The sequence below is a fragment of the Opisthocomus hoazin genome, chromosome 2, assembly GCF_030867145.1.
Source record: "Opisthocomus hoazin isolate bOpiHoa1 chromosome 2, bOpiHoa1.hap1, whole genome shotgun sequence".
Taxonomy (NCBI): domain Eukaryota; kingdom Metazoa; phylum Chordata; class Aves; order Opisthocomiformes; family Opisthocomidae; genus Opisthocomus; species Opisthocomus hoazin.
In genome coordinates, this window is record NC_134415.1 from 31,840,258 (window position 1) to 31,865,080 (window position 24,823).

Sequence of the window (24,823 nt, forward strand, 5' to 3'; positions counted from 1 at the left end):
ACTCAGTAAGCCGGCAGAAAGACTTTTTTTTCTCTGGGTTAGTGAATTGACTTGCTGTGTGATGTTTGTCTCCACTGGGAGACAAACAAGTCAAGGAGAAAGGAGTGGAGACAATATGATATTAATTCAGATGCAGTACAGTATTAATTCAGCCTGACCCCACAAGAGCCCCAGTCAAAGTTCCAGAGCTCTTCTCTAGGAGGTACTTGTCCCTTGGACTTGAAGAACCCCAGCTCTCATTCAGAAACTACCTGTTTTGGAGACTTAATAAAAATAGGGATCCTTGATGTGGAAGAGATCTCTGGGCACTCTCTCCCTAGTGATTACCATGTTGTCAGGTTTGTTTGAAGACTCCTTTGGTCAAAAAGGACAAAGAAAAAAAAACTACAAAAATAACTTTATGCGGGCAGGCTGCCTATGGGAGAGCACAGATCTAAGCTGAACTGAAGCTGAAGTCCTGTTGTTGCCTTTGACCAAAGGATTTGTTTGCAGAGCTCTTTAACATCTTTCGCTGTAAGAAGAATTGCTCTGAAGGGTCACTGCTAAAGCCCTCACACAAGGGGGGACAGAGGATCATACTGTTAATTGTGGGTTAGCCCATCTGAAAATGTGTGTTCGTATCTCCTGACCCGAGTCCCTTCCCCAGCAAACGAATTTGCCGTGCTTAGTGGTGCCTCTGAATGCCCCACGGGACCAGGGGGCACGCAGCTCCCAGGGACGAGGGTCTCAATGCTACAGAGAAGACTGTAGGAGGGGTTGCCATTTTGCAGGGTGAGATGGATGTGCTGTCGCAGAGGAGGGAGGAGTTTGTCCTCATTGCTTCATAATCTGTCACAGGAGAATGGCAAGGTGACTTTTCTGTTTGAAAAACTTCTCTGACATGGTGGTTTCTCCATTGCAGTACAAGCAGCCAGAGGCAGGACTGAAGGGAAAGTTTTATGTTCGGTTCTTCCCCTCTAGGTTATGAAACAATAAAAGCATCTCAGGTTTTGAGATTATTCTGCAACTTCACATCTGGCTTTTGTGAGATGCGAAAAGGGCCATGGGACAAATGTCATTCATAGGGCTGCTGCTGGGGGTGGGCCGTGGAAAGCCACCAGCAGCCTGGAGGGAGCTGCAGGCTGCCTGTGTTCCTCTTGTGCCACCCGAGTGGGTTTGTGCCTGAGGGTGGCCCTCAAGAGCTGCTTTAGCCTGAACTCTCCCTGAGACTTCCATTGCAACCCCAGCTTCTCACCTGTGAGCTCTTGATGCTTTTGCTGCAGGAGAGAGCTGGCTGTACAGAGCCCACTGCTTTGCCGGCCCCTGGCTTGCCAGCAGCTGCAGCTGCTTCGTGTTCCTTGAGCCTGAAATCCTACACATGCTGCAGGACCGTTTTGTGGGATCGAATGGGTAATGCCGACTTTCCCTGCGTTCACAAAGCAAAGCGACAGCAGATCTGGTCATGGTAACAAGGAGTTTGGTGTCGGGCTGTGGGAGTCAGGGGGTCTGCTGGGACTTTAAATCTCTAAACGCCTTGCTAATGGGCTGCAGGAGGCCTACAGCTGAGCAGAAAGGTAACCGCTCTGTTAAAGTAACACTGGTGTCTGAAAATAATTACAAAAAATAGAGGTAGTGTTTATATAGATGTGGTATCCTCCTCTGTTTGCTTGGTAGGAGATGGTGTGGAAAACTACTATCCAGACAGCCTGGGCTCTGGCGTGCGGGCTGGGTGTGTGTTGGCCCCATCCCAGGAAGGGTGAGGAGGTGTGTGGGGCTGGGGAACAGCGACGGCCTTCAGACCTTTCCTGGCTCGCTGGTGACTAGCGCCAGAGACGGGCTGCGGGGCTAAGCCTGGGGCCTCGAGCGGGAGCCTGCAGGGACGTAGGAGGTGAAAGGAGCTCCTGTTTGGTAGGAGGCTGGCAAGAGGCCTTCACAGGAGCTCGTCCGTAAGGTAGACCTCTGGATGGCAAGTCAACAGGCATTTATTAAACATGGAGGAGGGAAAGAAAAACAGCCTTTGCTTGAGAAAACACTGGTCTTTGAGAAAAAATGGCACCCCTGAGTACCTGCGTGTGCCCACAGGCCTTGCTCTCTGCCTTCTCCCCATGCTGCTTCCTAACGTGTAAACACTCAACTGGATATTAAGTTTTCTTTCAAATAGTTGCAGCATGGGTCGTGACTGTGCTGGTAGATCATAAAAAGCCTGCTTTTACCTTTTGTTATTACTTTGGTCTTGAGGAAATGCAACATTTGCCTGGAAATGGCATGTGTTTGTGTGCATGCATTTGCTCTGCCTTAGAGGTAAAGTGATGGGAGGGACCGCATCATCGCAGCCAAGGTCATTATTAGTTATAATGCAATACAAAAACTAAAGAATAAAGTTTGAATATTGGACTTTTTTTTTTTTTACAGGGGACTGTTGGCTCTTGGCTGCTATTGCCTCTCTCACTCTGAATGAAGAAATTCTGGCCCGTGTCGTTCCCAAAGACCAGAGCTTCCAGGACAAATATGCAGGAATTTTCCACTTCCAGGTGGGTGGAAAACCAGCTCTTGCCTTCCCCCCAGTGCTGTTGGCCAGGAATTGGTGTGGCTGGCCATGTCCACCTGTGTGGTGTTTCCTGGAATGCTCTGAGGGACATCAAAGAGCCAGGCAGAAAAATGAAGAAATCCAAAAATGGAGAAATCCAGAAAGGGGGGTGGTGGTGGAAGGAAGACGACTGCTAACCAAAGAGCTGAGAGCAGGGCTGTCTTTGTGCTCCTTCCTCCATCAGCAGATCCAGCTCAGGATTTGCATCCCAGAATAGGATGCATGAAGCTGACTGCAAGGGGGATTGTTTTTCCTTGGGGAAATCGGTGTTAGCCGACGAACATCCTGGTGACCCGAGTGCAAAGCGTGGGGCGGTGACGAGGTGTTTGTGCTCTCTTTCCAGTTCTGGCAGTACGGGGAGTGGGTGGATGTCGTGGTGGACGACAGGCTGCCCACCAAGAACGGGGAGCTGCTCTTCGTGCACTCGGCAGAGGGCAGCGAGTTCTGGAGCGCGTTGCTGGAGAAGGCCTATGCCAAGTGAGTCGAGGCCAGGGAGGCCCTTCGAGGGCAAGGGAGACTGCTTTCACCCCGCTAAAATCTCCTTCTGCCTCTGCTTCCTTGTAGCATCCTCAGCTGTGCAGATACTATGCATTTAAGAATGTCAGCCTCATTATTACCCTTTAAAACTTTTAGGGTATGGGTGCTTCTTCACTCCTTCTATGGCTTGTTTAGTAAAGCTTTGCCAGCAGGTGCTTAAGGCAAGTAGCTGAAAGTACTGGCTTTGCTGCTAGCCAGGAAAAATAGCTCTCGCATGTGGTGGCAAGGCTGTTCCTAGAGTGCTGTCTCCTGTCGCTGGGAAGCTCCGTTTCATGTGCTCCACGCACCTGCAGTGCTTTAGCACCAGTCCATGTGCCCAGCTCTCTGTTCAAGGTGAAGATGCTCAAATCTGAATTTCCAGTTTTGGGGTGACCAGGGAGGAATTCTACCATCCCACATTACTATTTTCAATTGACGTAAGAAATTGACCTAGTTCAGATCAGCTGAAAATCAGGCCCATAATTGTTAAAGGTATTAAAAGACTGTGTGGAACTAGGGGCAAATTGTTGGGTCTTGATTATTCTAAATACTATTTTTTCTTCAAATAGTGTTCATGACTTTTGTCATTCATATGACTGAACCTGCAACCTGTATACATGGTCATATAAGATTTTATGCTGGGCTTTCCGTGTACAGAGGTCTAAGAAGCAACGCTGAATGGGGGGCACATTCATAGCTGCTGTGGTGCTGTTGAAAGCAGAAATGCTGTGGCAGTTGGTACAACTGAGGACTTCTGTCCAAGAGAAGAGGAGAACAGGGAACCTGATGGTTGTGTGTGTCCTCTCATGCAGACTGAATGGCTCGTATGAGTCTCTCTCTGGTGGCACCACCACTGAAGGCTTTGAGGACTTCACCGGTGGAATTGCGGAATGGTATGAGCTGCAAAAGCCACCACCCAACCTCTTCAAAATCATTCAGAAGGCACTTCAGAAAGGCTCTCTCCTTGGCTGCTCCATTGACGTGAGTTAGTGAACTTATTGCTGGACGCTCAGCTCTCACTGTGTGTGCAGGCAACTGAGGGATGGACCCAGGTGTGCAGGAGGTGCACAAAGGATGTTGGTCCCCTCTGCTTCCAGTTCTTTGCTTTCCCTTTGACCCAAGAGTGCAACACAGGCCTGTGCTCTTCTGGGAGTTCAGGCTGAAACGTAGACTTCATTAGTTCAGGTGTAAAAGCTTGTTGCCTCCCTTGTTCTTCTTCCTCGAGACCTAGAGCTTTTGCTGTTTTATACGTTTGTGGTAGCGAATCGTACAGGGAGCTAGCTTATTAGGGGTCCTGATCTACATCTTTGCTCTTAAGAAAGCCCATAGCTTGGCAGCAGGTTGGTACAGGCTGCATGGGTTTGGATAGAAAGCTGCTGCTAATGGCTCCTGCAGTCAGATGCTCAGAGGTGGCAACCTCTGTCCTTGCTGTAGCCTATTTGTTGCACAAATTGTACCAAAATGTTCCCCAAAAATCTGGACACCATTCTTGAAGCAGGGAGGCTCAGACTGTTGCCAGGCCTTTAAAAGGCTTTCGCGGAAAACACGTCGCCAAAAGCTGAACGTGCACCAGAAGGAAAAGAGGAGTTTTGGCCCTGCCTGCAAGGATACAGCATCGCTTTTAGCCTCACTCAAATGAATATAAGTATTGTTATTATGATAATTACTTTGCTCCCAAAGGAGATTACACCTTAGTTATGTCTAAAGGGAAGGTAAACTGTTTACAAGTACTCTGTTCATAATATAAACTCCAGTGTTTCCTCCCATTCTTTAAGTTAAATCAGAGTCAAAGGAGAGGGAAACTTCACAGCAGGAAAAGTACTTGGTTGATGCCAGCGTGCAACTTCGCAGCACTTTCGGGACCTGTTTTACTCATTTGCATTTAGATAAAAATCTGACATCTGGATTTTTGCCCCAGAATGATACAAATCTCTTGTCGGGGGGGGGGGGGGGTGGAAGAAAGTAAGTATATTCCCTTTGTAAGTGCTGACACTTTATATATTGTGAACTAATTATTAGTGAGTTTAGCCTTTGAAAAAAATCCTGTAAAATCTTATCTTCTCTTCTGTGAGAGAACTAGGGACACAGAGATTAAGCGTTACATGGAGAATGCACTGCAGGCAGTAGTAGGCCATGAACTGGCAGCAGGAATCCTGCCTGCTTGATCCCACTCTTTTTTTTGAAGCTTCAGATATGCTTGTTTAAAGATCACACACTTTCTGAAATGGTGGAAAGGCAAGTGCAAACACACATTTCATAGAGGTTTAAGCACCTTTAGAGCAAGATGTCGAGCAGTCACTTTCTAGCAAGAAGTGACTTTTCTCTGCAGTGTTTATAGGCCAGACTGCTGAGAATTGTAATGGCCACAAAAAAGTGAGAGGGTGATATGCCCTAGGTATGAGTGGCATCTGAAGTGCAGCCTTTTCCCTTGCTCCCCTGCATGGCAGGTCCTAGGCCGGTGGTGCTGGGGAGAGGAAGGGAAACTTCCCACCCTGCTGTGGAGCCAAAAGGGGTGTTTTGACCTCAAAGCAAAGCACTGGGGCTTGCTGGACCCCAGTGTGATCCCCAGTGATGCCTGGGCAGCTTCGGGCCAGTCATCCTCTGTGTTCGTCCTGGTCCCTTGAGAACATGGAGTTCGTTGTGCGTGTTCCCTTTGTGCAGCGTTTGGAGATGCACGGGAGGGGATGCACTGCACTGGGTGTTTTGGAACCAGGAGGGAGTTTTGTTGAGGTGCAGAGCTTCTGGCGTGCACCCCGTGCCACGAACATGGCACCACCACACATGCTGCCATCCCCTCTCCCCCCTCTGTCACATAGATCCCTCTCATTGCCTCTGTGCAGCAGCTGAACCACCCCTGCAGCCTCCCAGCGAGACTAAAGCTCCGTTGGAGGGGAAGCTTTTCTCCATTGGATCCCCTGCCACGTGGGAAGCCACGCTCACCGACTTTCTTTGCTCCTCCAGATCACCAGTGCGGCGGAGACGGAGGCAGTCACTTCCCAGAAGCTGGTGAAGGGACACGCGTACTCGGTCACCGGGGCGGAGGAGGTAGGTGCGCTGCCCCAAAGGGGTGAAATGCAGTGAGTTTTGTGCGTGGCCTTCCCTGGGCCGTGGCAGCCACAAATTCGTCTTCAACCTGGGAAATTCTTCAGTCTCATCCATTTTGTCGAATCAAATTTTGAATTCTTGCTTTCTGAAGAAATACTGAATTATTTGGCGTGTTTTCAATAAAGGCAAACTGGACATCTTGGGGGGCTGATCAAAGAAACCCCTTTATTTCCACGAGCATTGCCGTTCCCTAGCCAGCGGGGCGGCGGGAAGCCCTGTGCAGAGGGCACACTACCCTCTGCTGGTGACAGGGCCCCTCAGAACATTTCCGTATGGCAGGTGCAGCACCACATCTTGAACGCACACCAAGATGTGCGAGAGATGTGTGCCAAGCGGGGAAAAAAAAAAAAAAAATAAAATTATTGTCCCTTAAATGCCTGCCGGGCAGCACCTTGCGGCAGGGCACAAAGTGCCTGACAAGAGTAGGTGACTGGCAAAGGTAAGTCAAGTGAAAACAAAGGAAGCAGATCGTGGCATCCTTCCACGCGTGCAAAGGGCTTTCGGTCACTTCAGTGATAATTATTTCCGAAATAATTTCTGGAACTTCAGAGTGCGGTGTAGAAAGCCGCTGACACGCTGCACTGAGGTGGATGCTGCTAGCGGTCAGGTTTATGTACGTGCATTTAGTCCTCCTCTCGCCACAAAAGCAGTGAAGAGGGAGTTTGACCTTGATTCACAAACAGGCATGATTTAGCCAGGCTTTTCCTTTGGAGCTGTGTGGAGGCCTTGTAAGGCTAGTTCATCTTGGGCACCAGAGCATCATCTCTGGACTCCACTGTTGCCGCACTGTGCTGTTTTCTCGGCTTCAGGCTCTAGAGGTGCGCCGGCTCCTTCCTCAGGTTAGTGGCATGTGTTCCCCGTAAATACTGGGTGTTCCCCCTGAATTCATACAACTTTGCTTGGCCTGAAGTCTGTGAACACAGAGATCAGCAGATAACAAGCCAAGGCCTCAACACAGCGTGAGGAGGTGCTGTCATGGCAGGGTTTGCGCCATGGGGCATTTGTGTGGTCAAAGGGGTTGTGGCCAGACCGAGTATGCCATCTCTTGTAATCAGTGCAGTTCAGATTGTATATAGGGAGGGCAGAAGAAGACATTTGAATGTGAAAGGGTAATTTATACATAGGTGACAGCTTTAGAGAAATATTCCCTGGTACCTGCTTTTTGGCAATCCTGTAGCAGCTTTACGTTCCTTTGCTTGAAAACCTGTCAGAGGTAATTTTTTTAGTGGCATAAAACAGACATTGTGCTTTAATGGCACAAAAACCTTCTCTGGACAAGCTTTGGTGCGTGGAGCTCATTCGAGATCGGTTTGACTTCATATCTTTTGGACCAGATGAGTGCATGTTTGTGTATGTACACTTCAGTGTTTGTGCAGCAGAGATACTTACCGTGTCATGTCCTTTAGTTCCCATAGGAAAGGTGGAAGGGAGCACAGGGCTGAGTCCCTGGGTCAGTACTCGGCCCAGTCTTGTTCAACTTCTTCATCACTGACCTGGATGAAGAGTTAGAGTGTACCCTCAGCAAGCTTGCTGATGACACAAAACTGGGAGGAGTGGTGGATACACTGGAAGGCTGTGCTGCCATTCAGCGAGACCTGGACAGGCTGGAGAGTTGGGCAGAGAGGAACATGATGAAATTCAACAAGAGCAAGTGCAGGGTCCTGCATCTGGGAAGGAACAACCCCATGAACCAGTGCAGACTTGGGGCGGACCTGCTGGAGAGCAGCTCTGTGGAGAGGGACCTGGGTGGACGACAGGCTGACCATGAGCCAGCAGTGTGCCCTGGCTGCCAAGAAAGCCAATGGGATCCTGGGGTGCATTAGGAAGAGTGTGGCCAGCAGGTCAAGGGAGGTTCTCCTTCCCCTCTACTCTGCCTTAGTGAGGCCCCATCTGGAGTCCTGTGTCCAGTTCTGGGCTCCCCAGTTCAAGAAAGATGAGGAGCTACTGGAGGGAGTCCAGCGGAGGGCTACGAGGATGATGAGGGGACTGGAGCATCTGTCCTATGAGGAAAGGCTGAAGAAGAGAAGGCTGTGAGGGGACCTAATAAATGCTTATAAATATCTGAAGGGTGGGTGTCAGGACGATGGGGCCAGACTCTTTTCAGTGGTGCCCAGCAACAGGACAAGGGGCAGCAGGCACAAACTGCAGCATAGGAAGTTCTGTCTGAACATGAGGAAGAACTTCTTCCCTCTGAGGGTGAGGGAGCACTGGAACAGGCTGCCCAGGGAGGTTGTGGAGTCTCGTTCTCTGGAGATATTCACGACCTGCCTAGACACAGTCCTGTGCAGCCTGCTGTAGGTGACCCTGCTTTGGCAGGAGGGTTGGACTAGATGACCCACAGAGGTCCCTTCCAAGCCCTACCATTCTGTGATTCTATAACTCTCCATACACTTCTGATCCCCTCAGGTGAATTTCCGAGGAACAGCACAGAAGCTGATCAGAATCCGAAATCCCTGGGGAGAAGTGGAGTGGACTGGGAAATGGAATGACAAGTGAGTTGATGTCTCATGCATTGCCAGTAGGCTTTTACTGCAGGGGTACAATCAGGTTTTTGCTGCCGTCTGTCTGCTCCCTACCTCAAATTCCTCTGTTACATCTGGATGTGATGTTTCCTCTGAGCTGTTTAAAAGAAGCATCCCACCACTGTCATCTCCCATGCATCACAGGATGCGGTGCCCTCCGTACAAACACCTGCCTTCATGTAAGATGCAGTCATTTTGTTGGTGGTTCCTACGAGCCTCTCTGTAGTTTCTGCTTCTTTAACGACTCGGGTTCAGTGGTGAGCTATTGAGAAGTTTCTTTCTAAAAAGGGCTTTAAAAATCCATTTCTGTTGTTAGCAATGAAAGTTGGAGTTTACTTCTGTGGCTGGGCAGTATTTGTTCTGCGTGTTCCTTTTTCTAAAATAAAGCTCTGTCTCAGTCAAGGCATTAGCACTTTCTGCATATAAAACTTCCTGATCCTTACCTTGCATATGTAAGAAATGGAGTATCGAATAACCCAGGTCTCTGTATTTTAATTCTGCTGTGGTTTGAGAGCCCTGGAGCTGCTGTCAGCTAGATGTTGTGGAGTGTTGCAGTCACGTGGAGCTGTAACAAAATTAAATCGTTGTGCCAGACCAGCTGCATTAGGATTTAACCTTTACTGTACCCTATAGTTGATGTGGGATTGTCTTTCAGTTGCCCAAACTGGAGTGGCGTTGACCCTGAGGTGCGGGAGCGGCTGACCAGGAGACATGAAGATGGGGAGTTTTGGTAAGTACCGCTGGGTTTCCATTCGGGCAGAAGGGAATGTCTTCTCCTCTGCTTTTCTTCACACAAAGTAACCTCTCCCAGTACACTCCTCAAGACGAGTGAGGAAATTCACCCTAAATCCCAGTGCTAAATCGCAGTGGGAGAGGGAGGATAGACAAGATGCTTGTCCACCCCAAGGAGACATTGCCTGTGGCATTGCCTCCCACAGGATGGCGTTCAATGACTTCTTGAGACATTACTCCCGCCTGGAGATCTGCAACCTGACACCGGACACCCTGGCAAGTGACAAGTACAAGAAGTGGAGCCTGCTGAAGCTGGATGGGAACTGGAGGCGAGGAGCCACTGCAGGGGGCTGCAGGAATTACCCAAGTAAGAGCATGCAGTCACCACCCTGATGGAGAAACCCTTTATACTCGTCCACTTGTACTTTCTCTGGGAGCTTCTTCTGGGAGCTGGTTTGGGGTGGCCTGTAGAGGAGGAGGATGTACCTGGGATATCGGGGACTGAGCCCCCAAAAGTGCAAGGGTTTGTGAAATGGGGCTCCCTGGTAAGGATCTAGTTGTGGTTGTAGAGGCTGGGGTGGGAGTGTTAGATTTCCTTCTCACAAGTGGTTTTGGAAATCGGTCTCGCATCTGTCCTAGCTGACATGTATATATCGGCACGGGTGCTTTTAGCCTCTGAGCAGTTTGCATAAATCCACTTCCCAGACACTTTCTGGACAAATCCACAGTATTTAATCAAGCTGGAGGAAGAAGATGAGGATCCTGATGATCCTGAGAGGGGCTGTACTTTCCTCATTGGCCTGATTCAGAAGCACCGGCGAAAGCAGAGGAAGATGGGAGAGGACATGCACACCATCGGCTTTGCGATTTATGAGGCAAGTAAGGCAGTACAGGTGCATGAGAGGAAAAGGAAAACTTGCCCTATAAATGAGGTAGTGCAGTTCTCAGACTGGGCTTTCAAGCAAAACTCAGCTGGGTTGAGTTGGACACCAGCTGTAGCAAGGGAAAAGTCCACTTAGATGTTTAGAAAATTATCCTTCACCAAAGCAGTGGTCAAGCACAGGGACAGGTACCCAGAGAGATGATGGAATCTGCATTCCTGGAGATACTCAAACCTAGAATGGACATGGTCCTGAGCACCCTCATCTAGCTTTGATATTGGTCTTGCTTTGAGTAGGGGGTTGGACTAGATGACCCACAGAGGCTGCTTCTCACCTATAATATTCTGTGTTTCTAAAAGGAGGAACAGAAAAAAGTACTTAAAAAACAAAAGTGCAGAAATCCAGTCTGACCTTCACTTGTCAGGCTGTAGTGAAAAGCAGCAGAATGAGAGCAGCCGTGGCAAGGACGTGATGCTAGCTGGGACACCTGCGCTAGCTTGCAGGTTGTGAACCCAGCAGCAGAACCAGCCAAAACACCTGTAAAACTCGTTCTGCTGAATAAAGGCTCAGAGCTGTGCCTGTGGTAGCTCTGTAAGCAGAACATTTCGTTCAGAGCTGCAAAGCAATGGTGGTTAACTGGCAGTGAAAACAGGACTAATGATCTTGCCTATGGGTTTCTCTGTAACCCTAGGCATTACGTGCGGCTGCTTGCTTCCTTGATGTCCCAGCTTTGGAAAAGCTTGTCAGAAATCTGGTCCCCGTAGGCAAATAAGATTTAAACCAAAGCTAGGTCCCCTCAACCCATAAAGAAACAAAACTGCATTATCGTCTTGCTCAGCCTCTGCCTCCTCTCCTGATGATGGAGAGTTCGGGGGGGGTAAAGAGAAGGTGGGAAGAAATAATAGAGAAACTGAGTCTGCAAAAAATATCCCAGCAGGCCACGAGGTTGAGGGTCAGCAGGAAACCACGGCCAGCCTGGCTGTGTCTGTGCCGGGCTGTTCCCATGCTGCCCGGGGTGACCCTCGCCCGTCTGCGGGACGGCACTGGGAGCAGAGCCAGCACTCAGCACTGGGCTCACCGCTCACCTTCCCCCTTCAGCTGACTCTTTTTCTTTTTTCCAAGAGTGTGGATGTACCCGCTAACCAGCGGTGAAAAGAATTAGTCCTGGAGCTGCCATTCAACAAGCAAATAACTCTCTCATTTTCTCCTTGCAGGTGCCCCCAGAGGTATGTTGCATGCATTGGTGGTCAAAGTGCAGAGCTGGGGCTGACTGGCTTGTGGGAAGAAACGGTTCAGAGGATCCTCCTTCACTGCAGGACAGTATTGACTGTGCAGAGGCTAAAGTTAGAGGCCATTTATTCTGGAAGGGGCCTTCAGCCCATGTTGCATTTCCAGAGCATCATGGGTTGGGATAAGAGCTCTCTGTGCTGCAGAAACTCACCAAAGCTGCTCTTCCGTGGGTGTTCTCCCAGGCCAGACCCACACCTGCTCCCCCAGAGCGCAGCTGCTTTTCTCAGGTTTGCACAGAGTTCATGTTTGACACACAACGAATATTCCAAGAAGGTGTTTCTTTTCATTTCCCTAAGCACCATCTTTACTGGTGTCTCTGTGTTTCTACCTGCAGGTAGCTAATAAGGTGCCCCGGGGATCAGAGAGGGGTGGCAACGCAGTGGGATGCCTGTGCAATAGGAGGCAGGGCTGCAGGTGCCTCGGAGCTGCTGCTCCTGCGAGGCGTGAGTGAGGTTGACCAAAATGCCCTGGTAACCTCATTACATGGCCTGCTGTACCTGTGAGGGCGCATACGAAGCACTGGGGCTATGGAGGCTACGCTCAGACCAGCTACTGCTGTGTAAAATGTGGTTTCATCGGGAAGGAAATGGTGCTGCCAGTTAATTAAATTTCTTGTGTACCTGACACTACTGTGTCAGCCACTCAGCTCTCACCCTTGTGGTCCAAAAACCTGATTTCCATAAAAAAGATATTCTAGCTACAGTCCCATGATTTTTCTTTCCCCCCAGAGGTAGAATTTTATCTCCCACCATGGACGCAGGTCTGACAGGTTTTATGTTCTGAAAAATCCAGGAGGACTGGAAGGGGGAGGTGTCTGAACCGTGCACATTCCTGATGTTTGCTTCTAGATCCGAGCTAGCCCACCTGTAAAACCCTGCACGGAAGAGTTTGTTCTGGGAGATGTTACACTCCAAATATGCTTTTAAAATGCGTAATGTTTATTTTATTCTTGGAGGCCTCTGTACGCGGGCTCTCTGCCGTAAGGCAGCCTGACCTCGGAGGCAGAGCTGAGCTGTGGTCCCCCGGTGGCACCAGCTCTGGGGACCAGAGGGACGCGGGTCATAAGCCAGCTCGCTTTAAAGAAAAACAGTTGGTGGAAGAGTCTGCCAGATGTCTTCACACACCGTTCATCATCTGCAAAACATAAGCATGGCCTTGAATGATTTCTTGAGATGATCTGCATAATGTGTTTGCAGCTGCAGCTCAGGGGTGCTGTGGTGGGACATACCCACCCCCTTTCTCTTCTCTCTTTTGGTTTTGTTGAACAGACTTTTTGTTTTTGTTTTTTCTCCATACATAGCGAATTGTCATATCTATTATATTTTTAATTTGTAAATGCAAATACATGCAAACTGTGGGGTTTTTTTTCTCGTTCTTTGCTTTTCATAAGTTTTCTGGCCAGACGAATATTCATCTGAGCAAAAACTTTTTCCTGACCAACAAAGCAAGAGAAAGATCAAACACCTTTATCAATCTCCGAGAAGTCCTCAACCGGTTCAAGCTCCCTGCGGGAGAATATATCATCGTGCCCTCGACCTTTGAACCCAACAAGAATGGGGATTTCTGTCTGCGAGTCTTCTCTGAAAAAAACGCAGACTCCACGTATGTAGCTTTTCTGTAACCATGTAAAAGCGGTGGGGGCATGGGGGTGATCTCTGGTCCCTCTCGCGGGTGTAGAAGGATGGAGCAGCCCAGGGCCTGGGGTACGTTGGTACATCGACTTCCTACAGGGAGCAGGAAGAGGGGAGGGGGGATGCGCAGCCGCCCTCCATGGATGGGGTCATGGCAGTTCTTGTTTGTCCCCAGTTTCCCCATGTAAGACTGAGAGAAGTTTGACTAAACATAGCGGGAAGGAATGGTGGAATAATAATTATTGTTATTAATTGACAGCCGTACCTCGGCAGACGTTCTTAGTTATTGGGCTGTAGGCAGCTGGGTGCCCCAGCACAGGCTGGTCTGTGGAGAGACCAAAGTCCCAAAGAGCGGCAGGCTGGGCTCTCCGCTTGGGAGGCAGCAGTGCGTGTGCTTTCGGCTGTCTGGCAACATGCAGATGGCAGCAATTCATGTCACACCTTGGAGATCAGGCTGGGAAAAAAATTCAGGATACTTGTTCAACAAAATGATACCTTTAATAAAATTAAAATGTGTTTTAATGGAACTGGCTCAAACCACACCATTAGCTGTGAAAATATTTAGACATGCCACATCTTAAAGAGCAGCTGGGCTAAGGCCTTGGGAAAGGGTGTGGGGTATTTCGTATTGCATTCACTAATTCAAACCAAGCAAAAACCTTTCTACTGTTCTGAAATCTTTTGTTGCGTGTTTCTGTAGCAGTGAGAAAACCGGGGCGTCAGTTGTGTGAAGGCACATTGAGCTTTTGATGGGCCCTTAGCAGTGCTTACGCACCATCTGTAGGTGTGATGCTCCCACAGCAGCTGGGGGACAGCGTGAAACGGTTCTCCTCCCACTCTGTCACGTCCAAATGACTTCAAGTCTCTTAGTTTTGCTGTTTTATAGGAGAAAAAGAAAAAAAAATTACTAGATGGAAGTTTGATTTGCACCCGAGAGCCTGGTCCTGTGCTGAGGTCTGTAGGCAGTGGCATGAGTGACCCAAAGGGTTATTTCTGACCCAGAATCCTGTCTGTGGCTCTGCAGGCTGTTGCACAGTTTGTAACGTGTTTTGAAACTCTTATTACTACAGCTGGCAAAATCCTGCTTTCACTGGTGGTATGCAGTGTCTGTGGCTGGTGAATCCAGTAACTTTTGAACACTTATCGTTATTCCCGTAATTTAAAGAATCTCTCTTTAACTGAAACCTGAAGGAAGGGCATCAGAAAATGACTTGTTTTGTTTTTAATGTTGATTTCTCTATCTTTCTAGGGTTATAGACGATGAAATTGAGGCAAATTTTGAAGAGGTACATCTTAAATGTTTTAAATTGAGATAATTTTGCTGTGAGTAAGTGGGGTTGGGTGCCTGTTGCCTGTGCAGGGCGGTGTTTTTCTATAGGCATTGTCAAGAGCTGTTGCCCCTTTGGAAACAGATCTTTCAATACCCAGAGCTGAACGTCCAGCAAATGTAAACATCGTAAGCAATAACGGAAACTCGTGTTGTCCCTTATCCAGAGTGGTGAGCTTGGGCTTCCCAGGTACAGGAGATCAGGTGCTGTTTGCAGAGGTAACTGGAGCCACGGGAAATTCCCTTTGCTCTCCAGGAATCCAGGAGCACAGCCTTTTAGCCATAGGGGTGTCTTCACATGCGATGCTGTTTCTGTGAATAAGTAGCGGCTCACATATGCTTAGTCTTGCTAGAGATGTTTCACCTACTAATACATCTACCTCTCTGATTTTGTTTTTCCCCCAAAGAGAGGAACTTTTGTTTTGCTTTCTTTTCTTTAAATGAAGATAGCTTTTTTGTTTGTTTTTGCAAAAGCCATTGCAAAAGTTCTTAATTTCTGCAGTGTTTGCAACACCAGCATTTCGAGGTGTCCCTGAAAATAAAACTGATTAAAATAAAAGCACTCTCTACCTTCAACTTTGCCATTTAAATTATGTTTTACTAGGGGCAAGGAGATGCATTAAGTCCTTCTCAGGCAGAAAAGTTCCTCCTTTCCATGTTCTCTGTTTCTCTCTTCTAGACCGAGCTCAGTGAAGAAGACATCGAACCCAGCTTTAAAAAGCTTTTTGGACAGCTAGCAGGAAATGTGAGTTGTTGGTTTTGTTTTTTTTTTAAGGACTTACTGGTAGCATGAGTGAGTGGGTAAGAGAGATGCCTCCCCCAGCGTGGAGTTTAATTCCAGTGCTGAGTCAGATCTCGAGCATGTGCATAATTTCGCATGCAAAAATCTGTATGGTTACCAGTCTGCTTACACAATGGATTTGTGAGGGCTCCTGGCAAAACATCTCTGCTCTGTTTGAACTGCAGGCTCAGCTTTTACCTCTACAGGTCTCCAATTCTGTCCTTCAGGCAGAGCTTTTGGTGCAGGCACATGGGTTCCTCCGGTGTATGATGAGGACTGGGCTGTGCCTTCTCCCCAGGCTGCTCTCACCTGCCCGAGGGGTCGGGCAGACCCCACAGCCCAGTGTGCTAATGCCGGGGCGTCGATGCTGCTCCTGGAATGGCTGGTGGGGACACCAGCCAAGCTTACCGCTTGCGTTTTCCACCCAAGGGAAACTTGAACTCCAAGGGATGTTTGAACTTGGCCAACTTGCCCAAAGGAGTCTGCTTATGAGATGGTGCCTGCAGCTCACAGAGAAAAACTTGTTTTCCGCAGGATGCAGAGATCTCCGCCTTCGAGCTGCGCAACATCTTGAATAAAGTCATGGCTAAACGTAAGTACCTTCCTCTGGCTGTCTCTTCAGCTGGCCACCAGCAGGTTTCCAGCGTGGCCGCGAGAGCACAGAGCACACCACTGACCTGGGCAGAGTCAAACCCCTGCGTGTGCTTGGCTCTTGGTATGGCCACAGCCACGTGCCCTGTTCCTTCAGGGGGCTGCGGAAACTCTGAGGCTGTGCGCACAGGACTTTGGGAGGGCACCTATGGGTGCCTTTTGTCCCAGCATCTGCTCCTGGGAATTGACTGCCAGGAAGACAGACGGATTTGGTTAATGCTTGATAATAATCAAGAGAAGGTATTGCTGCTGCTCTGGTATTGACCCATTCAGGATTCAAACAGTAGCCCAGCCAGTGATCTGGGGTGTCCCTGAGGAGGAGGAGAAACTTTGAAAATCTGGGCTTTTTTTCTGTTAAGTGATTCAGAGCTTGGCTCTGCATTATTTTCCATTCCATTAAACAGTGCTTGAGAAATAAGTCCTTGGAGAAATAAGTAGCTCTCTAATTTCCAGAGTGAAACCTTAGCCAGGTAACCAGGACTGTGTTGTATGTCTGTGTGTACCAGCCAGTTAGAAAAGGTGTATTCCTAGTTACCAGGCTTCATGTCATATTCTTCCCTTGCATGATGCTACGTACCACTGACCTCCATAGGTCAGAACTCCATGTTGTCCACAGAAGTCCACCCTTGTCTTTGCAGGCAGACAATAAGTGCAGGAAAGCTTTATCTCTGTCTCTCGCTTCTGTAGCACACCTACAAACCAGACTAACTGGGCTGTTTGCTTGGGGAAACATCGCAGCTAGCTTTCACCCTAAGCCTCTTCGCCAGGAGATCAGAGGGCTGCTTATCAGCATCCATTTGCCTGCTTCAGTGCTGCGTCCCTCTGGTGTACGAAACAAGGACTATCTTATGACCCTTTGCCAAGAGCCTTGCAATTCTTGCTCACGTGTCCTCACACCTGAAGCTCTCCCTCGCTGGCAAGTCCTGACCCCACTGACCACACATCTAAGTGAGCACTGCCTCCCGCTCTGCTGGGTGCAAAGGAGTTGTCCAAAGTCGTAGCATACCTCAGAGAGGGTACCTAAGCAACATAAGGCAACGGTTTCCCATCCAGTGTTTGAGGGAACTGTAGGGTTATCTGTACGCAGGTGTCCTGACTACAGCTCTACACCACATCCTCCACAGTCTGCATTATGCTAGGTACTTGTCAGATGCCAAAGGCTTCAGATGATATTAGTAATTCCCAGAGCAGGAGGCAGGCATCCCCTGCTGCCCACTGCACTCCTCTGGCCCAGACTCTGGCAGCGGTACGGCTGGACACCTACTCCCAGGAAGGGATTTGAAGTAGGCAGCGGACTGCCATCAAGTAACTAACAGGTGTAGATCACAAACAATGTAGAGCACTAAGCAAATGTTATGTAGAAGCAGAAAACCACACCAAAATGAAAAAGTCATCTTGAAGTTGCAAAGGAAGCCACCAATGACACAAAAGCAAATAAGGGCTGAGGTGCATACACTGGTTACAGAGCTCCCAAGCGATTTAGGAAGGTGCTGTGGTACTGCATGCAATGATAATTCTGTCTTTTGCTCTTTCGTTACAGGCCAAGATATTAAATCTGATGGCTTTAGTATTGAGACGTGCAAAATAATGGTTGATTTGTTAGATGTATCCTTTAAGGCTGTTCCTACATGATATTATTCGGCCTGTGCTGGAGTAGGTGAGCTGCCGCCTTTGCAGTGGCGGGTCCATGCTGATGTACTAGTGACTCCTGAGGTGGAGAAGCTGATTTTACTCTGGTTCCCCTGAATAAATGGTAGCCATTGCTGCTGACCGTGGCACGTGCGTTCTCCCAGGCAGCGGGGAAGACTCCCAGGCCGTGGGGAAAATCCATTTTCAGACAGGACGATCTGCTTTGAAGTCTTCCCAGCTGTTGCATGTTCTGGTTTAGCTGGGGACACAGTGATGTTTGTGCTGGGAAAAGACACCTGGCTCTTAGCATGGTGTGGATAGCCTTGGCTGTAGAGTTTGAACACTGCACTTCACTGCTTTGTTGCCTGGTTGGAGTTGGTAAGGGCATCGTAAAGCCATGAGGACTTAGCAAATAGAAAATGAGGGAAACAAACACAGGAGCCAGGCAGTATGCTGGCCTTAAGGAGCTTCTACTCCTAAAAATAAGGGCAAAGGCGTAGGATGAAGGATTCAAGTCTAAGAATAATTGTGTTCAGCTTCTTTGAGCAGTGGGAGTTGAATTGCATAGTCAGAAAAAGGGAAATTACCAAAACAGAATAATGCTGTGCTGTAATTTGGTGTAAAATATGGCAGTCCACAGGGACTCCTTAGTGGGTTTTGGGAGCAAAGCAATGATCAGGTTCTTTTGTTAGCTGTTTGTGCAACAACTTCAGTTCTCCAAATAGCAGGCTTGGTTGTGGCTTTTCCTGTTTATAATCCAGACTTAGGACTCGTGCTCCTCTAACTGCAGGTGTTGAACCAACGATGCAGAACAAAATGGCATCGTCGTGGCTGTTTGGTGCATGCATTGAAAAGATAGAGAGCTGCCAAAGGAGGAGCAGAAAGAACTTGTGAACCGATCACGGTTTAAATGAATCGGTCACCTTACTGATTTAGAACGACAAGAAATCTTGGACAACAGTTACGTCTTCAACAGGATGAGTCCTTTAGAGAGGACTTGCATCCTTTTCTTAATCGCAGTTTTATTTTTAAATATTAAGTAAGTAAACCCAGTGCATGGAGGGGAAAACTCTTTTCCTTCCCTCCAAAGAGATTACCTTAACTCAAAGAAGAACGACGGGAGCGGTAAGCTGGGACTGAAGGAATTCCACACCCTCTGGACAAAAATTCAGAAATACCAGGTAAGACGCAGCCTTTTTGGGTGCACGTGCGACCAGCTGTAGAGGTGGCTGTAGCCTGATTTGCCTTGTACGGTGTATACAGTCACACACTGCCCACAGCAGGGACTCTCGCTTCAGCTCACGATGCGTTCGTGTCCTCAGTCCCTCAGGACCCAGAGGGATTTTTGCTTTATCTCACCCCCAAATCCGTAAAGCCTTCCCACCTGACAGCGTGAGTTTGGCGTCAGCCTTGCAGCTTTGGTAGTGATTGTGCCATTTTGCACAGACGTTCAACGAATTCTCCGGAGTCCTTATCCACTCTGGCTGCTGCATTAAAAAGACTTACTTTCCAGAGCCGCTTTTAGACGACCTCGGGGATAAGCACCTAGGCCTTCAGACCGACGTCGCAAACGCTCCTAGGCCACGCGCAGGCTGCATTTCAAATTGTTTGACTTCTGACGAAAGCCAAAACATGCCCTGAATTATTGAAGTTTTTGACTTTGGGTTTTGTGTTCTGCAGAAAATTTACAGGGAAATTGATGTGGATCGATCTGGTACCATGAACTCGTACGAGATGAGGAGAGCGCTGGCAACAGCAGGTATTTGTATTGGTCTGTCTCTTTTTAGGACTATATCAGCTTTAAGCTGGGTTGATAGATGATTACCAGTCTCCTGTCTATCATTTGTAAGCTGAAAACTCCTGTGTTCCTAGACCTGAAAGGCTGTTGTTAAATCTAAGTGCTCAGCCTGGGCTCTCGTTTTTGTGTAGCAGTGGCTTGCCACGCAGGCACACGAGAAGCATCTCAAAGGAGTGACAGGCCTGCAGTTATTTTCTGTAATGACCAGCTTTTGGAGAGGCACAAATAGCTGCAACCATCTGGTCCTGTAGCAGTATACCGTTGTCTTTCAGGGGGTCTCTCTGGGTACGTGTTTGGCATAAGCCTGTAAATGAGGGATGCTGTGACCCAGGGAATGCAAGTGGCCTGACCCAGGCATGATGCTCACAAGAGGGCTAAAAGAGGGGTCAGTTTGCTATCGCAGCCACTGAAAAACGAATCTGAGTTACGACAGTGAGGCAGGTGTCCCAGAGCCCTACGATCTCACGTTAACTTACTGATCTTCTGAAGCCATCTTAACGTCAGCGTTTGGGCTCTCTGGAGCTTCCCCTCCTGTGACAGCATAAGATGAGGCAGCATTTCATTTTGTCCCAAAGTTTAGAAGCTCTTTGGAAATGAGAGAGACCCTGTTTGCCCACAGAAAGCCACTGCTTCGTCTCATGTGCCTGAGCCTGGCAACCACCTCACCACCCAGGGAAGGACCACAGGCTGGAGCAATTGGCTGTGTCCCCTGGGAAATGGGAGCCCACATGTGGCAGCACGTGTAGCAGGAACAACACGAGACCTAGTCACAGCTCGAAATCACTCCAAGTACAGAAGGGCTTGTTGGGAGTTTCTGAAAAGTAGTAAATATTTGTAAAATTGGAGAATTTAAGCAAAAGTAGAGAATTGAATTTCTGGCAGTGTATAAGGTTGAGGGGTTTTGTTGGTTGGCGGTTTTTGCATTTTTTTCTTTCTCTTGTTTTTTAAATCCTTCACATTGTATTTTTAGGGTTCAAACTGAACTGCCAGTTACATCAAATCATTGTGGCTCGTTTTGCTGATGAAGACCTCATCATTGACTTTGATAACTTTGTACGGTGTTTGATTCGGCTGGAAACCTTGTTCAGTGAGTACACAATAACTGGACAGACTCTGCTGATGTGTGTTTTCAAGTCCAGAATTCAGAAAACCTTGGTACTGGAACCAAAGCGACTTCAAAGCTGAGCTATTAATCTGGCAGTGCAGTCTGCACGCTCCTCCTAGATCTAGGAATCAGTGTTTTAGGCCACGCTGCCGAACTGGAGCCAGACAGTCTTCTGTGCAAACAACTAAATGTTGATTTAAAGCCAAAAAAATAAATCTATCTAAACAGTTATACATTGACAAATAGTGTTAATATTGCAGACTGAACAATTAAAAATGTTCAGTCTCATTTTTGTGCATGAGCATTCAATGACTTTAGAGCGGCTCTTTCTGGTTTGGGGTATAGACCATTGTCATACATTTCAGAATATGGGAATAAATTTTGATCCTGAAACACAGGGAAGGGGAATACTTTCTTATTAGTTCCTCTATTTATCCTTGTCTGTCGTCTCATTGTTACCACAGAAATGTTTAGAAAACTGGATACTGAGAAAACTGGAACAATAGAATTGAACCTCATTAATGTAAGTTCATTTAACTCTAAAACATTTGTTGTCTTCTTTTGGGGGGAGGAAGGAGTTAACAGAAGAGACTGTCCTGCTCCATTCTGACTGATTATACGCATTCACATACATGCTAGATTTGTGTAGCTTGTGTATTTATAAGCAGTCTTAAGAAAGGTTACCCTTTTTTTAAAATTTACCTACATCCCACTGTATTCTGTAACAAGCAGGCTGGGTGACTTGAATCTGATGCCACTTATCCCTTCCTGGCAGGGATTTTGGCCGATAAGTACACGGGCTTCCTCCCTGCCTTTTCTGTCAGCAACAGGGTAAAATGTAGGTGCAGTAGTGACTCATGGTATCGGCCATGTCTGCTTCTTTCTGCACCACGTGTGCCCTGGAGAAAGGACAAAGTTAGGAGAAGGCTACCCACCTACACATGTTCAACTTGTTTATTACCCGAACGTAACTTATTTTTGGACCTAAATGAGGAATATGCAAATCATCCCAAAACTCTTCTGACTTCAATGAGAGATAAATTTAAATCATTCAGGAAATGAGTACTTCTGTTAACAGCAGACTTTCCTCCTCATGCTAGAAATGGGAAGATGCATACTTGCTACAGGTATTTTTACTGAACTTAATCTTGGGCCATTTTCTGCTCTCTCTCGCATATAGTGGCTGTGCTTTACCGTCATTTAAACCACTGACATCAGCTCAAGACACATCAAAAAGAGCAAGATCAGGTGAAGATAATCAAGAAAACATACATGTAATATCCAAACATGAAAGTGCCTTAACTTATGCATGGCAAGTTTTGCACACAGTTATAAGGAGGAAAGTATTCTACTTCAACGAGAGAAGAATCTGCAACCTCATTGTTATGGGTCTGATAATCTTTATCTAATATATATCCTCTCTACAAAAGCTTTAATTTAGTGTAAGTCCTCAGAGCAAATTTTGAAAATACTGCTTTGCTAATATCTTTGTATTCAAGGTGCTTTTACGTGACTTCTGGAAGAAAACTCCTTATAGCTTGACAGTCTGGTTTAATAAGTGCTTTTTGAGTGACAGCTCCATTCCATCCTGCGTATCTGAAACTAGAAAAGGGATGGTACTGCACATCTCTGAATACAGGTGTTTAGGTAAGATATGGGTCCCTTTCTGCCAAGCCCCAGTATTCTTCTTGTTAAATATTCTTCAAATAATTGAGCAGCAAGTAGATGTTTGACCCAACTGAAGGATAAGTCTTTCCATCCTTGCCATTGATGGACCTGTAAGCAGGAGGCTGTTGGCAACCAGACTCGCAGAAGAGACTGCCTATGCTCAGATGCAATCTTGATTTCCTGCATCACTTTTCCTTTGAAATACAAGAATGTATTTAAATAAAAACAGTAGAAGTAAAGTTTGCAAGATTGTTATTCCTTCTGCAAATGAGCACATTTTTTTCTTAGACACAGATCATCACAGAGCACATGGAGAGCTTCTGTTGTCAGGAATAGAATATGCTGTCGTTTAAAGGGGAAAACAGCATTCTGGAGCTGACTAGGCACTGACAGACACTCTGGCTGTGTGTCAGTTAATGAAATGCTAGCTAGTCTGACACTTTAATGCTTGAAAAAAATAAAGGTTTCAAAGAAAGTTAGTTGGTAATATATACCCCATACCTAACCTACTAAAATCATGAGCAGAGTGCTGCTCCCAGGAGTTCTCACTAATGCTGACTTAAGTTTACCCACTTGTTAGTAGGAAGGAGGACATAATTCCTCAATTTCTTGTATTTATGGCACCTTTTCAGAAAGCACTAAGGACCCACCTAGTAGGAAAACATGAGCCTGAAGGGTGAGGCAGGGAGACACTTCATAAATATCTTTATAGAAAGATTTGACCCTTGCCATTAAATAGTGTTCGTTATAAGTGATTATTCCCAAATAGATCGCTATAATGCATAGTTCCATAGGAAAGGCGTTGTCTGGAAAATACTTGTACCAAGTGTTTTTCTTGTATGTCCCTTAGCTTTTAGGTTAACAAAGGTCATATGCAACTACCCGATTTGGCTTAATTTTAAATGCAGAAAGACTGTCTTGAAGGATGTGGGGAAGAGGGGTTCAATTTAATACAGAAAGTAGTTGAATGTGAGCATAATGTAGAACAGCAGTGTGTCTTACTGTTAACAGTTTCAGATGGTCTAATAAAAACTTGACACTAAAATACCCAGAGTTAAAGCTTAAAAGGAGACAAAAGTTTAATGGTATCACAGTCAAGTAAAAACAAGTAAGTTGTCAAGAACTAGAGAAAGTTTCTACACTTAGTTTTCAAAGTACAAAATACAATAAATAGATGATGCTCTTTGTAAAAAGAGGAATCTAAAACTACGTTGTCTGTTACAGCACATAATATTTTGAATACATGGAATTCCTAAGATGCTACAGCATTTTTAAAAGTTATTGCTTAATGGAGCAGTCACGTGGTTGTCACTGTTCAGATGCACTTCAGTTTAGCTTCTTTAATGAGTGGTCTGCTTTCAGAACTTTATTTTAATAAATTTCTCCCATTTGGAAAAAGCCTTGGGACAAATTTGGACAGAGCCAAGTTGTCTGTTTCACGATGATTCCTTCAATGGTAAATTGAAATGGTTCTTGTGTTTAATGCAGGAAAATGTGAAATTCTTTTCTGCCATGTTTGAAGAGATCAGAGTGGGTACTTGAACATAATGGCTTGCTTAGACCAAAGGCAGCCAAATTTCATTTGCTTGTAAGCATTATTTCATCTTGTAGAATGCCCTCATCCATTTGTGAATGCATCAATCCTTCATTTGTTTTCAAAGCACATTCTTCATAGCTTTCAAATTACATTGTCACTGAAATAAGTCTCATGATATTGGAACCAACACAAAACAATTTTTTTTTTTGCAAGTCATCCATTTATTCGTACTTCAGGATTCTGGCTTCCGTACTATTTCATGCCAAGCTTCTTTGTCTAGGTTTAATCCTTGGATATAGCTGAGGGTAAAACAGAAATAAGATTTCAAATTTTACTGCTTTAAAAGGTTACTTTTTAAAAAAAAAAAAAAAAAAAGGAAAGAAAAGCCTTTCTTTGGTGCTACAATACTAACGTAACCTTGCATAGCAAAAGCATGGTTATAAAAACACCCAGAGCACTAACAAATATAAATTTAGCATTCTTAGGCAAGCTTAAAAAATACTAACCATGTCAGTACACAAGGCAGGCATTGAACAGCATGTAGTTCAGTACCTTCAAGCCTACCTAGACGGGTGGGCTAGGAAAAGCATGTGGCTTTAAGTCAAGAGATTTGTGTGTTCAGTGAACTGTAGGATTCTTCCCTGCTTTATAAATGGAAATAGAGATACTAAAAGTCCGTTTTGCTTTCTCTCTGCCAATGCCTATCAGCTTTCACTTATCTGTAGCTTTGGGCAAGCTGGAAACATCTGGCTGTATAAGGACCATGGAAGTGAAAGAGCTGTGCTTTAGTGAGTGGGTAGTGGGTGGCCAGTTAAATCCATTTAACAGCCCCGCAGTAAATCAGTAGCTGCCACCCTGGGGCCCTTGTGCTGTGTGCCGTATACACATTCTGGCTACGCACACAGAGACTGCCTCAGCTGCAGGGTGACGATGGATGGGACACAGCTCAACACAGCACACAGCAGCACCGAGACGCTTGGGAAGCTCCTGGCTCCCACTTGCAAAGGGTTTTGGGAACAACTACTGTTCTGCACAGCACAGCTACTGGCATATAAAAATGGAAGGATATACGTCATACAATTAG

General features: G+C 46.8%; 2 protein-coding genes across 3 annotated transcripts in view; one reads left to right on the plus strand and one right to left on the minus strand.

Annotated features, from left to right (window-relative positions):
- The window catches only part of LOC104332003 (calpain-2 catalytic subunit), a 29,745-nt gene extending 6,573 nt beyond the window's left edge, over positions 1–23,172 (plus strand). The window contains exons 3-21 of the mRNA XM_075413066.1: positions 2,392–2,510; positions 2,910–3,043; positions 3,895–4,063; positions 6,044–6,127; positions 8,594–8,679; positions 9,365–9,439; positions 9,648–9,808; positions 10,147–10,316; positions 11,537–11,548; positions 13,003–13,214; positions 14,493–14,529; positions 15,250–15,315; positions 15,886–15,943; positions 17,543–17,607; positions 18,744–18,812; positions 19,312–19,390; positions 20,400–20,516; positions 20,999–21,057; positions 21,715–23,172. Of these exons, the coding sequence (XP_075269181.1) occupies positions 2,392–2,510; positions 2,910–3,043; positions 3,895–4,063; positions 6,044–6,127; positions 8,594–8,679; positions 9,365–9,439; positions 9,648–9,808; positions 10,147–10,316; positions 11,537–11,548; positions 13,003–13,214; positions 14,493–14,529; positions 15,250–15,315; positions 15,886–15,943; positions 17,543–17,607; positions 18,744–18,812; positions 19,312–19,390; positions 20,400–20,516; positions 20,999–21,057; positions 21,715–21,738 (1,796 nt within the window). The 3' untranslated portion in view covers positions 21,739–23,172. The remainder of the gene's footprint in view (positions 1–2,391; positions 2,511–2,909; positions 3,044–3,894; positions 4,064–6,043; positions 6,128–8,593; positions 8,680–9,364; positions 9,440–9,647; positions 9,809–10,146; positions 10,317–11,536; positions 11,549–13,002; positions 13,215–14,492; positions 14,530–15,249; positions 15,316–15,885; positions 15,944–17,542; positions 17,608–18,743; positions 18,813–19,311; positions 19,391–20,399; positions 20,517–20,998; positions 21,058–21,714) is intronic.
- A 435-nt stretch (positions 23,173–23,607) lies between these two features.
- The window catches only part of TP53BP2 (tumor protein p53 binding protein 2), a 49,911-nt gene continuing 48,695 nt past the window's right edge, over positions 23,608–24,823 (minus strand). For both annotated transcript variants that reach the window (XM_075413064.1, XM_075413065.1), the window contains exon 18: positions 23,608–24,038. In XM_075413064.1, coding sequence (XP_075269179.1) covers positions 23,997–24,038 — 42 coding nt within the window. In that variant the 3' untranslated portion in view covers positions 23,608–23,996. The remainder of the gene's footprint in view (positions 24,039–24,823) is intronic.